At 43.0% G+C, this 17,030-nt stretch overlaps 1 protein-coding gene across 3 annotated transcripts in view; it reads right to left on the bottom strand.

Annotated features, from left to right (window-relative positions):
• tpm4a (tropomyosin 4a) overlaps window positions 1-16,843 on the bottom strand; it is a 30,658-nt gene extending 13,815 nt beyond the window's left edge. The window contains exons 1-2 of one of the 3 annotated variants that reach the window (XM_080431003.1): window positions 16,432-16,843; window positions 13,940-14,065 (exon numbers count right to left, since the gene is read on the bottom strand). In XM_080431003.1, the coding sequence (XP_080287129.1) occupies window positions 13,940-14,065; window positions 16,432-16,545 (240 nt within the window). In that variant the 5' untranslated portion in view covers window positions 16,546-16,843. Of the gene's footprint in view, window positions 1-9,172; window positions 9,811-13,939; window positions 14,066-16,431 lie in introns of those variants that run through there. The other 2 variants (XM_080431001.1, XM_080431002.1) reach the window with 2 other exon arrangements.
• Window positions 16,844-17,030: the final 187 nt, after the last annotated feature.

Below are 17,030 nucleotides of genomic sequence, written 5' to 3'. Positions count from 1 at the left end.
TCAACTAATAGTTCTATGTATGTTAGTAAAGTAAAGTCAAAGGACATACTTGGGATAAGCTCATTCAAAACTGTTAAAATACTAAACATAAATCGGATGGATGATGGATGGCATTGCTACTGGGACATGTGGTATTATATTGATGAATGAGTGGTTCTATGGCAAAAAATAAATAAACAAATGAAGCAAGTTTCCTTTGGAAGAAACTGTATAGTTTTAAAAAGGGAGCTAGTAATTTGACAGGAAATCACCCCCATTAACATCCACTCCATTCCTCTCTTGTTTTTGCTAAATCTGTTATTTTCAGGCGAGTGACAGAGAATGTAGTGTGAGTTATACTGAAGTATAACTCACACTACATTCTCTGGCTGCCAGGGGACACACTCCTTATATGGTAAAACATACACTCTGAAGAATGTTTGTGGCAGAGTATCAGGAAGATGTTATCAGCAGTCACACATGGACACAGACAGACACACACACACACACGCACGCACGCACGCACGCACGCACACACACACACACACACACACACACACACACACACACACACACACACACACACACACACACACACACAAACACACACATGGATGCGCCAGCACACAGACAAACACACATGCATTCAGTGGTGGAAAGTAACTTACATACAGTACATGTACTTAAGTACTGTACTTAAGTACAATTTTGAGTTACTTTTTACTTTACTAAAGTATTTCCAATTTGCAATACTTTTACATCTACTCCACTACATCTCAGAGGCAAATATTGTACTTTTACTCCACTACAATTATTTGAAAACTTTAGTTACTATATCATAAAACATACATTAACCACTTTAGCCCCATTTTATACATAGGCTATTTGAAAATAGCCAATCTACATGCTCACAACGCGTTGTGAGCTTGTAGATCTGCTATTTTCAAACATTAGTAGGCTACTTTTACTTTTGGTACTTTAAGTATATTTTGAGGCCAATACGTTTGTACTTTTACTCAAGTAACATTTTGAACACAGGCCTTTCACTTGTAACAGAGTATTTTTATATTGTGGTATTGCTACTTTTACTTAAGTAAAATATCTGAGTACTTCTTCCACCACTGCATGCATTGCACAAGCACACAGACACCCATGCAGCCACACACAGCCACACACAGCCACACACAGTCACACACAGCCACACACGCACACACACACACACACACACACACACACACACACACACACACACACACACACACACACACACACACACACACACACACACGTAGAGAGAAAAAACAAAACGTAAATGAAACCATCTGTGGGGAATGAGGACAGGGAAAAGAGAGATACCACAGTACAAGAAGCTGCTCTGTTATACTCGTCCTCACACACTGATCTAGTTAAGAGCCGAGGAGGATAGATGACACGAATCACATAGCCTGGTCTCTTCTTGATAACATCAACCCAGCTAAATACAGTACTGTATATAACAACAACAATGATTTGTAATTGTTTGGCCGATTCTACAAAAAGTCTTCTAAATCCTAACAGTTTTTTGAACATATGTTGAAACGTATATTGCTATAACAGTGGTTCTCAAACTTTTTCATGTCAAGGACCCCCAAAATATTTGGCTGCGGCCCCTCTGCTCAAAATATTTTGTTCCAGGGACCCCCAGAAGCAAAGACTTACAGTTACAAATGTTTGCTGTAAATATATATATATATTCAAAGATTTGCACAAATGTTCACCATTTTTCAAAAATAGCAGATCTACAAGCTCGTAGCGCGGCACTCGGTGCCGCGCTAAGAGCTTGTAGATCTGCTATTTTTGAATAGCCAAAGAAATCTAAAATGACACAGATGCGTTCCAGGTCTTAAAGGGTTAAAAGACCAATGTAGAGGAATGATACATTGTACAGTAGTGGTTGGTGTACCAACAGAATCAGAGACCCTTCTTTGAGGTTTCTTTCCATGGCAGCTTTTACTGTATAACAAGAGACATTCCTCGTTGACACACTAATGACCCAAAGAAATGTGAATGATCGCTGCTTACTATGGCATGCTTGATTGTCTCCCAGCTGCAGTCTGGCAACGTGGGACAAGAACTGGCAACAGTGTATTTGATACTGGTCAACATCTGGACTGGAGGAATCTAAATTACCCCCCCCCCCCCCTCTCTCTCTCTCTCTCTCCCTAATGGAGAGTGTATCAAAGTAAACACTGTAGAGCCAAATGTTTTAATTTAAATATACAGTAGTCATAATGTAGTCATCACCACTAGCTGTAATCATGCAAATGTGGAGCTACAAAGACTGACAGAGGAAATGGGAAACAGTCTAATAGACATTGTTGAATGTGCACGGGGTTAGCTAGCTAGTACTATGGATAAAGATCTCTAGGCCTACTTATATTTTTAATCTTTTGTATGACAATTCCGTCATTATCTATGAACCCACGTGCCATTTGAAACACGGCACCGAGTGCCCGCGCTACGAGCGTGTAATGTGTGCAAATCTTTGAATATATATATTCTTTTAAAGCGAACATTTTAACTGTGGGTCCCTGGAGCAAAATATTTTGAGATGGGGGTCCGCGGCCAAATACATATATGTTTGGGGGTCCTTGAAATGGAAAAGTTAGTGCACCACTGATATAGAAACATAAATTTTTCAGAATACTATTAGGATATAAGGATAATTCCTTTAACAGGTCCGTTCATGAAAGTCCTTGCGGTCTTGTTTCCAATGAGGGCCTGTGAGCAATTAGGGGTTAAGAGTCTTGCTCAGGGACAAATTTCATTTCATCGACACATTTGCTGGCCTGGCCTGGAATCGTACCTGGGGCAACCAGGGCCTCTGGCTCCCTAGGCGGGCTGCTATTGGGATCTAGAAGACATTATTTTGTAGAATCGGCTTCAGGTCTTTAATGGGTTAAGAGACCACTATTCCTTTAATCATCTTTAGAGGCAGGATGACAAGTGAGAGTGCAGGAATCAAATGACTTTCAGGGCAGTATTCCAGGGCAGTAAAGCTAATGAGCAGCACACAGGGCTTTTGGGTTCAGTGGAAGAACTAATGCTGCTGCTCAATACATTGTATGCATTTCTACGCGACTACTACTGTATGCGTGCATGTGCGTGTGTGCGTGTGTGTGTGTGTGTGTGTGTGTGTGTGTGTGTGTGTGTGTGTGTGTGTGTGTGTGTGTGTGTGTGTGTGTGAATATGACTGAGATGCATGCAAAGATGGCTGATTCCAAAGCGAGTCTGTCATCAGTAGAGATAATGTAAACAGGACGTTCAACCTACAGTGCAGACACACAAGCCCCAATACACAAAGAACGGGGCCTCTCTCAATACCAATAGGAATTAGAGAGACTTTTGCACACTTGAAGAGACCATGATCTCATACAAGTAAGACGCGCGAACGCGAGAAGCGAACGCAGCTCGAACATGTTGTGTATTTACGGACTTGTAATCCGTGTTATTTCACCGTGATGGGGAGAGCGTAGAGAGAAAGTCACGTGTCACTGCCTCCGCCTCGTATTGAAGTTAATGGGGGGGGATATGGTTCTCCTATGCACGGAGTTTCGGAGTTCCTAGTCATCTATGCACGGAATTGCCGTTTGTCAATCCGTGGTATTTCACCGTGTTTGGGGGGCGATCGGGTTGGTTTCATAGTAAGCTCCACTAGTAAGTTCCATCTGTCAGCAGCCAATGAGAGCGTGAGTCACATGGGGGCGCGGCTGCACACATACTGCACACAGAGCCACAGAGCCACAGAGCCATACACACAACCCGAGCACGGTTTCATAGTAAGCTCCACTTGGGCGGAGGCGCGCGTGGCACTCGGTGCCGAGCTATGAGCTTGTATATCTGCTATTTTTGAATAGTCAAAGAGATCTGAAAATGACACACAGATGCGTTCCCGGTCTTAATGGATTAGGCCATACTGTTTTGGATGTTCTTGAACCCAAGACCCTAGACCTATAGGCTTGGGTTGCGAGTTCAAAGATTGTTAACCAGGAGTGGATCATAACAAAACCCTGAGTATTGTAAAGGTTGACTGCTGCACACACACACACACACACACACACACACACACACACACACACACACACACACACACACACACACACACACACACACACACACACACACACACACACACACACACACACACGCTTATCTCTCTGTTGATCTGGGCTGCAGCACAGGGACAGGAAGTGTTGGGAGTAGAGGCACAGGAAGTGCTGGACCGGTGCCGACAGACAGCATCCTGGGAGGGGCAGCTTGGAGTCCCCAGCTCCCAAACACAGACACCCCACATCTGACTTTTGATTCCCGCCTTGATGCTTTCCTCTGGTTCGTACGTTCTCCCACATGATTTTAACTGGTACCTGCTTCACCTTTCCTCTTTCGCGGCTGTTAGTTAGTTAGTTAGTTGGTTTGTTAGTTGGTTGCTGTTTTGGGCACCGGTCTACTCGGATACGATGCAAGTTGGAAATGCATGCCCCACCCAGTTATACAATACCCATTGTACCCGTCCGTCCGTCCGTCCGTCCGTCCGTCCGTCCGTCCGTCCGTCCGTCCGTCCGTCCGTGTGTGTCCCTTTTATGCCCATATATGGAGTTCCATGTTAGCCATGCCCAAATATGGAGTCCAAGCCAGTCTATGATGTCAGTACTATGACATAATTTCGCTGAGATCGGGTTACTCCAGCCATATGGGGATGTGTGTATTTATCTATATTGTTTTGGACTAACGCTAATCCGACCGACTTCCCACTCGGCACATCACTCCCTCGGGTCCTCTGCGATACGCACGCTGATCGAAGTCGATCGGTCGAGTGGTTCTCATTACACGCAGGACACACTCTCACTCAAATGCACACATGCAGAGATTTCGTGCATTTATAAAAGGATGAACAGAAAAAAACGAAACTACAGCAAAATAAAAGTGAAGCAAAGGTGGCAAAAGCAATGGAACTGCATAACACTGACACCAGTGTTTGTGTTGTCTGTTACTGCAGCATCTACTATTACTGTGACGTTTGTTATCCCAAAGTTTAATATTTTAATGTATCATGAATACGTTGATTCATGTTTCGTAGACTGTGGGGCCTGGGAACCGTCTTGACTGAGAGGAAGGAGGTCTTGGCTGACGGTCTGTGCTCTCAGTTGTACATTCATTGCTTTTCATGGAGAATTCTCATGGTCAGGGATGAAATACAGGCTAATTATCTTTGGCTGAACTTTTAACCCTTAACCACCAACAACACCATATATGCTGTGAAAACTGTTCCAACAGAAAAAGAACAAATAAACACCCTGAAAAGCATCATGTAAAAGAAGTCCATGGATGAAACACATCAGAGTAAAACGAGTGTTCCCAGATCAGACTATGTCATGCAACTGTAATCTGACAAAGCCCATGGCATTATTGGGTGGTTAAGTAATGTCTCAAGAGGCATCAAAACCAAATTAGGAATAACATTAAGCAATTACGTTTAATCCTCAGTAGGAAATGCGGCCAAACGTGCCTCTGTTGTTGCCGCAACATATTCAAAAAATGATTCATTAACTTAATAGTCTCAGCAAGGTTCCGGGTTTTGATCTCACCCTTGTTCCAATGAAAGAGGCTGTTGTGCCAAGAAATCACTACGGGTTGCCCCAATTATTCACATATGGTAGCCTTGAGGTAGCCAGCCAGCCACACATGCTATTCTTCAATAAACATTTAACGGCCTGTGCTGTGAGAAATCTGTATGTCTATTGTCTATGCTTCGACTGACTAGGGCACTAGTCTACATTCGTGGAAAAGGTGTGTGTGTGTGTGTGCGTGTGTGTGTGTGTGTGTGTGTGTGTGTGTGTGTGTGTGTGTGTGTGTGTGTGTGTGTGTGTGTGTGTGTGTGTGTGTGTGTGTGTGTGTGTGTGTGTGTGTGTGTGTGTGTGTGTGTGTCTGATGCCATTTTCTGGCATCAGATCTACAAGCTCAACAAGCTCTGATATTTTTGAAAAATCGTGAAAGTTTGTGCAAATCTTTGAATATATTCTTTTTAAAGCGAACATTTGTAAAAATGTTTTGTTCCAGGGACCCCCAGAAGCAAAGATTTGAGTTACAAATTTTCGCTTTAAAAAGTATATTTTCACGATTTTTCAAAAAATAGCAGATCAAGCTCATAGCGCGGCACATGAGCTTATAGATCTGCAATTTTTTTTATAGCCAAAGAAATCTACAATGACACAGATGCGTTCCAGGATTGAGGGTTGCTTCCTGTCATCACCATCTCAGGTCAATCACGTTGACTTTGAGCCTGTCTTTCATTCAGTCATACATGCTGGCTCACTGGACCATTGTTTACACAGCAGTGTACACAGCAGTGGCCTTAACAAGTGTATTCCCTTAAAGCCTTTATCCCTTGACTAGGATGTATGTTGTTTTGCACTGAAACAGAGTGAGGCCCTTTGAAATGCAAATTGAACAAGGCATGATGGCCTTTTGACAATCACCATGGTGCCACGCCCATGCATTTTCTGTCCCCTCGTATATCCCCATCATTACCCTCACCCCACCCCCCTCACCCCACACACACACACACACACACACACACACACACACACACACACACACACACACACACACACACACACACACACACACATCTGGGATGTGACGACTAGGGCAAGAACATTTTATACCCCATGTTAACTAAATCGTTGCTCTCTGGTAGAAACCTTCTATCTCCATATTTATATGTATTTTTTTCATAAATTAATGCTCTACTTCATCGTACAAAAGTGTCAAAGCAAAAGTAGTGGACATAGCCGATCTCCAAGCTCACTATGTGTCGTGAGCTTGTAGATCTGCTATTTTTGAGACATTTTGAAAGTGAAAGTGGTTAATACTATCAGTGGGTTTTTATAAATATTTAAGTGTTAACAAGAGCTTGTAGGTGAATAACTACATTGATTGGATCCAATGGAACATAGTTTATTCTTTCAATTTCCTGAAAAGTAATGGCTTTGGGCATACAAAGTTCCCACCCTAGCAATGATATATAAGTGTTAGTTTACCTCCAATACATATATAACATACTACTGTACAGGAGGACATGCAGCAGGTTCAAGATGCTATGCTGTCAGCTCACACAAGTTCTGTGTGCTGGCTTAAAGAGGACGACAACAAAGGGTGACTTGCCTACATCTTACTTTGAGAATAATGTTGAGAAATCCATTTAAACATAAGTCTACCACTACATGATATAATGCATGGTATGTGAATGTACATTCAAATGGTTTGTATAAACTAAAAAGGTGCATAAACTCCCAGTTTCCCCTAATTAAAAGGTTGGGTAATCATCCCTAATGAGTAATGACATTCTCTCTGTACTGAAGGGAAAAGCCCTACTTTGAGTCGACTCCTTTCATCATTTCGTCATCTCCTCCATCTGTACAGGCAGGCAACACCTACTCTTCCTCCCTCCCTCCACTTGTTCCGGCTTTAGCAACCTCCTATGTAGGCCTACATGCTGTATATGGTCTTTAAAATGTTCATAATGGCAGTGTGGTTCTCAAACGTTTTAATTTCAAGGACCCCCATATCTCTAAGAGTGCACAAATGGCAGCAAATGGACCCGTACACAGTCACAGTTACATACCTGTGAGAGTCCATTTGGAACCCCATGAGAACCCCTGAGGGTTCCTGGACCGGGCCCTACTTTGAGAACCAGTGATACGGCAGATTCAGAATAACTATGCTAGGTTACTGTACTATGCATACCAAGCTCATCAATGTGTTATTAGGACTCATATAGTAAAGGAAGGTATACAAAATAAGTAGCTTAATAGATATGATGTTATTGTTGGTAAAAAATGCAGTCTTTAGAAAACCAAACTACAGGATAGGCTGTCTGGCTGCCAACAATTGCTCATAAACCAATATATTGAGCCTATCAATTGTCTAAAAGCAAACACCTTAAGCAATGTTAGAGAATAGCCTATCTTCATATTTGTATACAGTGTATACAAATGTAACCACACAGATTTGCGTTTAAATGGGTCCAAAATGGATCCATTTGGTTGCAATTGATTAGTTAATTGATTCACTGACTTCGACAGTGTATATGGTTCTCAAACTTTTACATTTCAAGGTATCCCCTTAACTCTGACAGTATACCCTAACGGGTCCATTTGGTTCCATCTGTATACTGTCAGAGCTACATACTTGTAGGGGTCAATTGAAACCCTCCTAAAGGAACCCAGAGAGTCCCTGAAATCGTGCCTATCATTACATTACAGAAGGGGGGGGGGGGAACAGAGCATGCACTAGGACCTGCAGCATTCCACACTTGTCTTTCTTCAGGAGACCAACGCCTTGCATTGTGGCCACCAGGCGTGTGTGTGTGTGTGTGTGTGTGTGTGTGTGTGTGTGTGTGTGTGTGTGTGTGTGTGTGTGTGTGTGTGTGTGTGTGTGTGTGTGTGTGTGTGTGTGTGTGTGTGTGTGTGTGTGACCTCACACACCGACACCGGCTAATGAATCAATGAACCCAATGTATTAAAGTTCACTTTGTTTGCCCGTAAATTGACCAGTAATCTCATCAGCACCAATTTGCTGATGTCACATAGTGGGCAAATGGAAGGAGAGAGACAAGAATAGAGAGAGAGAGAGATTGAAGAAGAAAGGCAAGAAACTGAGGGAAAAGGGAAAAAGCAGTGGTGGAAAAAGTACTCAAACTTTTTACTGAAGTAAAAGTATCAATATTGCAATGTAGAGATACTCTGTTAACTTACAGTACTAAAGTATTGGCATCAAAATATACTTAAAGTAGGCCTACCAAAAGTAAAAGTTATCATACGCCTAAAATGTATTAAAACATCTTTTGAAAATAGCAGATCTACAAGCTCACATAGATCTATGTTTTATGATAATAACCTAAATCTACAAAGTAACTAGTCACTAAAGTTTTCATATAATTGTAGTGAAGTAAAAGTAATGTTTTCCTCTGAGATGTAGTGGAGTAGAAGTAAAAGTACTTAAAACTGGAAATCCTCCAGTAAAGTAAAAAAATACACCTTAAAATTGTACAGTACTTGAGTAAATACTTATACTTAATACTTAATTACTTTCCACCACTGACAGAAACTGAGGGAAAAAGTACAAAAAAACGGATGCTGATGTTTTTCCTCACTTTCTCTCGCAGTTCCCTCTCTGAGTCCAGCTCTCTCTGTAGAACCTGAGCCCTGTCCTCCGCGTCGTCCGCCTGCTGCTGTAGACACTGGATCTTCCTCTTCACAGCATCCAGGGAGTTCAGACCTGCCATTCTAACAGCTATCTGGTCTGGTGTTACAAGAATAATAAAAGACTGAAAAAGTGACGACTAGTTGCACGTCTTGATCAGGCTCTGCGACCTGATAAAAAATATATATTACAAAAATATAAGACTATAACCTAGCGCTGTGCAACTAAATGTTGTTGTGCTTCGGTAAACGGAAAATAACAGTACAAAATAATGTTATTTACAAAAAAAAAGAAAAATAGATCCGTTTTTTTTGGTCAAAATGTCTTTGGAATGAAACGAAATCTTTCAAGAAGTGCGAGAGGAAAAAAAGTTATATAACCGAAACGCCGCTGTGTTCCTCCTCTCCAGGTGTTCTCAGATGTTTCTTCTTGTGATGTTCTTCAGTCTGTAGGATCAACAGCTCGTCCTTTATGGTGAAGTGAAGCAGTTGTTTGGAATGTAACGCATTCACGTGGCAACGGTTGGTCCGGTAGTGGAGGAGCTGCTGGCGGACTGACTGACTGGGAGGGGAAGTCTGAAGCGAAGCGATGGATCGAGTGAGTCTCGAACTCGGGACGAGAGGAGCGCGATGATTTGGTTGATGAGGTAACGGTTCCAGGCGGGATAGGCGGGGCGTATCACACACTCACTCACACACACACACACGCACCCACACACGCGCGCGTGCACACCCACGCATGCATGCAGGCAGGCACGCACACAGACAGAAAAAGTACTCAAATTTTTTACTTAAGTAAGTATCAATACTGCAATGTAGAAACACTCTGTTCAAGTAAAAGTCTGGAATTCAAAATTGACTTGAGTGAAAGTACAAACGTATTGGTATCAAAATGTACTTAAGTACCAAAAGTAAAGGTACTCATTATGCAGAATGTCCCATTTCAAGTTTTCAAAATGTATACAAATCTTTTGAAATCAGCAGATCTACAAGCTCACAATAATGCCTAGCTGTGCAACACATTGTGATCTTGTAGATCGGCTATTTTCAAATGGCCGAAATGCCGAAATGGGCTGAAGTGGGTATATGTATGTTTTGTAATAATCAAAATCTACAAAGTAGAGTAAAAGTACAATATTTGCCTTTGAGATGCAGTGGAGTAGAAGTAAAAGTACTGAAAATTGGAAATACTCCAGTAAAGTAAAAAATACCTCAGAATTGTACTTAAATAAAGTACTTGAGTAAATATACTTAGTGACTTTCCACCACTGTGTGTGTGTGTGTGTGTGTGTGTGTGTGTGTGTGTGTGTGTGTGTGTGTGTGTGTGTGTGTGTGTGTGTGTGTGTGTGTGTGTGTGTGTGTGTGTGTGTGTGTGTGTGTGTGTGTGTGTGTGTGTGTGCGTGCGTGCGTGCGCGTGCGTGCGTGCGTGCGTGCGTGCGTGCGTGCGTGCGTGCGTGTGTGTAAAAATGATCTCTGTGACTGATGTGATCTGCAAAAGGCTATGGGGTCCACTCACTCCTTTTAAGTCAAAGTCAGTTTGAACCGGTTTCATTTATTGTAAAGTCATGGTACCCACACAGCTCGGACGGTGCCAGATAATGTAATTCCAAACAAATGACGAACAAAACTTATTTGACTCATTTACCACTAATAGAAATACGTTTGAACTCGTGATCAACGCAATCATTTGGTTGTCTGACATATTTTAAGCGAAGCCTGTTGGCAGGTTTCAATAAAAGTAACAATCCGCCACTTGTTAAATGCGTGCGGTGAAACACACTGCGTACATTGTCTCAAAACATGCCCCCATACCATTACATTAGCATAGTTATCTTTACGGTTTAAATAAGCCGTATCTGCCCTGACCATCACCCAGATGACAGAGCCAATCAGACAGAATTAAACCAGCACACAGAGAACAGAATAGAGCGTGTGTGTGTGTGTGTGTGTGTGTGTGTGTGTGTGTGTGTGTGTGTGTGTGTGTGTGTGTGCGTGTGCGTGTGCGTGTGCGTGTGCGTGTAAGGCGCGTGCACAGCTGCGTGTGTGTGTGTGGTTGAATATATTCTTAAAGCATGTGCTGAGTGGGCGTGCCGCCTGTTACAGATTATGTTACTTCTTTCACGCTATGCTAGAGGTCTGGCCTGTGTTTACATTTACTATTTCCTATTCACATAACAAGGCTTTGATTAAGTACAAAGTGGGCATGGCTACATCACAACCACACATCACAGTTCACACATATATAGGTTTACTTCAGTTCAGATCCTCTCTGCTCTGCAGAGTTGATTGATTGATTGATTGAATACTTTATCAGTCAAAAAAGTTAAACAGCACGAGGTACAGTCAGACATTCAGGTTAAAAGGACAACACAAAAAAGTCCTGGGGATTTTTTTCCATTGTGGTCCCATGTATTCAATTCATTCATTCATCAGTTCTGTTGAGTTCAGGGGTTTCGTCCACCACATACTACGTGTTTGAGTCCCTTGCTTGATTTGCCCCTTGCACCGGAAAAGCTGGAGGCATTGATTTCATTAGACACATGAGTGGTGGCCCTTTCTGTTTGCCTTAGCTGCATTCCAAGCATACCAGAGCCTCTTCCAGCGCGCTCCACTTTCCCTGCTAGCTGGGGATTCAAACCCAGCCTTTTTCCTCGCATTACCATCATTTACTACTGTTGCTATTGTTGCAACCGTATGGGCGCTATTATTATCAGTGACGGCATCGGGGCTCAGCTACCTGTGGGCACCACCTACTTTCACCCCCATAGGGCATTAGGCATTGTGTTTCTTTATATGCTAATATTGAAATAGTTTCCTGAGATTTACAGGACAAAGCCTGTGTTTGTTTGTCTTGGCAGGCCAGCCCTAAAACTGGGCAGGGATCTGAGAACATCAGTACTACCGGTTGATCATGTCAGCTTTATTCACACAGTGAATCATCACACACACACAGACACACACACGCATACCGTAGGCTATTATTGCTAGCCTGTCTGGATCATTGGCTTGCTCTCCTCCCATCCCTACCCCCACCAGGTTGTCTGTCTGGTCAGTTTGCAGGCTGTGTGGATATAGATGTGTAATGACTTGACTGCTGCCTCTAATAAGAGACTTGTGGAAGGCCATTCATGGCGGTGGAGCAGAATTCCTCAGAGCTGCCTGTCCATTTCACTGAGGCGGGCCTTATCTGTGTGTGAAACAGTGTGCCGTAGACCCCAAGGTCACTGTTGAAAACACTTTCAAGCGTGTTGTGCAAGATTCATTCAAGAATTTGCCTTGGTGCCCGGGCACTTTTAATCACACACATTTTAGAACTATTCCTTGAGCTTATTTTGATAACTGGATGAAGATAATCCAAGAAGAAGGTGCCCTCTGCTCAGCATGTGTCTGTTTAAGCCACTTCCTCTTTCTCCCAGTCCAGTACAATGCTGTGTTTCCTGGGATGTCCTCCACAACACTGAAACAATGAAACATCCTGGTGGAAGTAGGTCTCTCTCCCACACATGCCTCTCTCGCTTGCTCTCTCTCTCTTGCTTGCTTGCTCTCTCTCTCTCTCTCTCTCTCTCTCTCTCTCTCTCTCTCTCTCTCTCTCTCTCTCTCTCTCCCCACCACCCCCTCTCTCTTTCTCTCTCTCTCTCTCACGCCCCCCTCTCTCTCTCTCTTTCTCTCGCTCTCTGTGCCACTCTCTCACACTTATTTGTCTTAATCGCTCCCTGTTTGACTCCCTGTTTATCTCCTTTTCTCCCAAATGGTCAAGGAACCGTCATTGACAGATACCGGTACTACTGTTGTTTGCAGTGTCACCCACAGTCCATAATTTTGTCTTTGGTCAAAGATTGCAACTGATGATCTATTGTAGAACCACCCTGTCAATAGAGTGTGATCATTTTAACTTTTAACTATAAACTGAAAAAAAAATCTGAGACTGTATTAGAGAACAGTTATCCTTTATGGGGAGAAAAGTGGGTCTGTGGTGATATCCATATCCAATAACTGATTAAGATAACGCTATTTAGCCCCAAGCAGAACAACACATCATTGTCATCCTCATCACAATCATCATCATAATCCCTCAGACAGATAGATCACTGTTTGGCATGATTAAACTCATATGTATTGGCTAATACTCTTTTACTGTCACAGTATACAGTTACATTAAAAAAACTTTTTCCATCCATAAAGACTACATATTTAATGAACCTGTGTGTGTGATACCATCAAAGAATTCAGATATTTCATCACTTGTAAGAACCAGATGCTAATACAAAATGGACGAAATGGGACAGTACGTTTCTGTGGTGTAATGAATGCATTTGTACAGTATTATGATGATGTTACAGCTGCAAGAAATAAAATACCTGTCTTTTAACACACTGTGTGTGTGTGTGTGTGTGTGTGTGTGTGTGTGTGTGTGTGTGTGTGTGTGTGTGTGTGTGTGTGTGTGTGTGTGTGTGTGTGTGTGTGTGTGTGTACAGGGCACTCGTGTGCTCATCTTTCAGGACTGGCTGCACAGGAATGTAACAGACTCTGTGATGTGCCCCAGACCACAGCTGATCAAAGGAATCTCACAGCTGGTACTGGCATTGAGAGCAGCTATAATGAACCAATGGACCATCCACAGGCTGGTGCGTGCGAGTGATCATGTGTGCGTGCCCGTGTGTGCGTGCAGGTGTGTGTATGTGTACAGTTTGTGTGTGTGTGGCCCTTCCTTCACTTACGTCGGTTGCTGTCTTCTCCGACAGTTCCAATTTCTCCTGAGCATCTTTCAAGCCACAAGAGTGTTTGTCCAACTCATCCTCTGTCATCTTCATCTTCTTCTGCAGGTCCAACAACTCGTCCTCCAGCTGGGGATGAGATGACTCTGTTAGCCTGCAGGTGAACACTCTTCTATTCTATTATATTCTATTCTATTAATTGAAGTAAATTATTTTACCTGAGTGATATCTCCCCATGTGTTTCTGATGCTTTGTTTGGTTTGATATATTAACTGTAGGCTACTTGTAAAACAACACAATATATTTTGTCTGTGCAGAGGGTTGGCCATGCTTAATAGTTCATGCATTTTTTTTTTCCATTTTTATAAATTATAAAAACGTAAATGAAAATAATAATTGAAAAAACACGGCCCCCTCACGCATTAGAAGGACAATATCAGTCACTAGAACCAAAGACGGGTATTTTCAATGAATCTAACATAACGTTAAAATGGAGTTTGAAGTTACAATGGGTTTATATAGGAAGGGGGCATGCCTGATAGAATGAATATCAAATATCTAAATTCTGAACCAAGCAAATAAAAAACTGTCCCTGGGGTGCTCACAAAAGCCCTTGTAGACGTTAAAATGACCCCCACCATGTTTGAAAGTGAAATATCCCTTTAAGCATTATGTTCCCCATGCAGGAGGCATGGTGTTGACATCCATAGCTTTACACTAGAGGCACATTATGTACTGGAAGCCTGATTAGATGTCACGTTTATGACTCTCCATCTGAGTGTTAATGGTAGTGCTGTATTTTTAGTCCCTAATAACAAGAGCCCTGGTATGTACAGTCTAATCTCTCTCTCTCTCTCTCTCTCTCTCTCTCTCTCTCTCTCTCTCTCTCTCTCTCTCTCTCTCTCTCTCTCTCTCTCTCTCGCATGCACACACGCACACACGCATGCACGCACACAGAGTTAAGTGTTGCCCATAATCAGTCTTCCCCTCTGGGCCTGCCTGTGGTGCTGTGAAGTGCTTTTGATAATCCTGATGGATTCCACGCTGTCCATCACTTCTGTTGTCTAAAAATACAGCTGTTATCACACAGAGAACACACAGACGCTTACGGGCCTGGTGTGTGTGTGTGCGTGCGTGCGTGCGTGTGTGCGTGTGTGCGTGCGTGCGCACGCGCGCGTGTGTGTGTGTGTGTTTGTACACACATTATTGTGTGTGCAGGTGTCTGTGTGCATGCATTATCAGTTACTGTTCATTTGCATGCGTGTGTGTTGTGCCCTAAGTCCTAACTAGTGTTGGAACTGCCTGTCACTCTCCTCAGTAGGCTCTTCCAGGTCTCACCATAACTGGGGTCTCTCCACAATGTCCTCCGTGGAGAACAAGCCCTGATCGTGGGTGGCTTCACCACCTGAATGGGCCAAGCCCTCTGTGGTGCTATTATCTCCTTGGATTATCCTGATGCAAGTCTCAAGTCTCCCTGTCAACACTGTTAAGTCCTGAACTATTGTTCCTGTGTCCAGCGCCTACTCATCTATTTGTTGTTGTATAGTGCCTCATCTCCAGTCGGAATGATCATGTTTTGTTTGTTTGCTTCCATAGAGACTTCTATTCATTTGTTATGCACTGGTCATAATACTTCAATACTGTGGGTACCTCTTAAACCCAGGACACTCACAATGTTTGATGCATTGTGTATACCTGTACTCGGTTTTAAGACTAGCATTTTATATGATGTAAGTATACCATGGGTGCAACCACAGTGCTGAGCCTGAGCTCACTAGCAGCTGTTGGACTTTTTTGAATGAGTCCCAGTTGTTCACTCTGGCTTTTTAATCGTTTTGGAATAGATCTCAAATATATTTAGGGCCAAACTTGTATGTTGCTTTTCCATTTGAACTTATTATTTGAAGGGATTAAATATGAGCATAGTTGCACTGCCAAAGGGCAGTTGAGATCAATGTGCCAATATCTTACTCAGCTAGACTTTCAACTCAATCTGTTTGAAATGTTTCAAACCATTTACTTAGAAGTATGTCTGGTGTCAATTATTACCTAATAAAATGACCAACGGTAAGCAGCAATAAAAGTAGTACTGGTTAGGAGGTGGATTTCTACAACTATTGACAAATACTGGTAATTTATTTCTGTTATTGTGAATGTACAAATAATCCCCATGAAAATGTACAGGAAGCAACTTATCATTATTTTACCAGTTTATGAAACATTACTCTGTAGCCTAGCTCTCATCTAAGGTCACAAAATACACCACGTCTTTGAACTGAACTATCGTAGGCATCATGATCCACCTCTACACAGTAAAATCCTCTAACTCTGCAAGTATACAAATGTGACCAAATGCACCCTTATGGATCCATCTGTTTCCAGTTGTACTCTTCTAGTTAAATCAACCGTAAGCACCCATGCAGTTTGATCCCTTTACCTCTCCTTTTTTGCTTTGACATCTCCCTCTCTCTCATTCCTCTTTCCAAGGTCCTCACCTGTTTGCATTTGTCCTCTGCTGCTTTCTTGTCGGTCTCAGCCTGCTCCGCCCGGTCGATGGCGTTCTCCTTGTCCAGCTTCAACATCTGCATCTTCTTCTTGATGGCCTCCATGGTGGCGTTTGCGTCTGATGTCCCTCACCGAGATGAACAAAGGTAGCAGTATAGGGCGTCTGTGGATATGCTGTTGTCTCTCCTCTGGCTCGAGATGTGCTCCTTCCAGAGATTGTCCTCCTGTGTGAGAAATTAACGTTTTTTTGTTTACGGAACCGTAGTCCAAGGAGGGCCAGAGGGGGGAAAGAAGAAGAAGAAGGGACAGAGTGAGGCAGAGGAGGTAGAGAAAGGAGACAGAAAGAGCAGGAACCCTGGCCGGTGTAGAGGGATGGAGACTCCAGCCGCAAGGCTACTGACAGTGATTTAAACTGCAAGTAAACCTGCCTCCACTCACTAATGACCCCCCTCTCTCCCTCAACCCCCCCCCCCCCCCCCCTCCACATCTCCTTCTCTAGCTCCACACACACACAGACACACGTTCCCCCTATCAAACCACTCTTCCAAGGCCTTTAAGGAATGGTCTGGCTGGCCCAGTCTGCCGCGTT

This window comes from Gymnoscopelus braueri (genome assembly GCF_963280865.1).
Source record: "Gymnoscopelus braueri genome assembly, chromosome: 6".
NCBI classification, from domain to species: domain Eukaryota; kingdom Metazoa; phylum Chordata; class Actinopteri; order Myctophiformes; family Myctophidae; genus Gymnoscopelus; species Gymnoscopelus braueri.
This window is presented reverse-complemented; position numbering and strand designations above follow the sequence as displayed.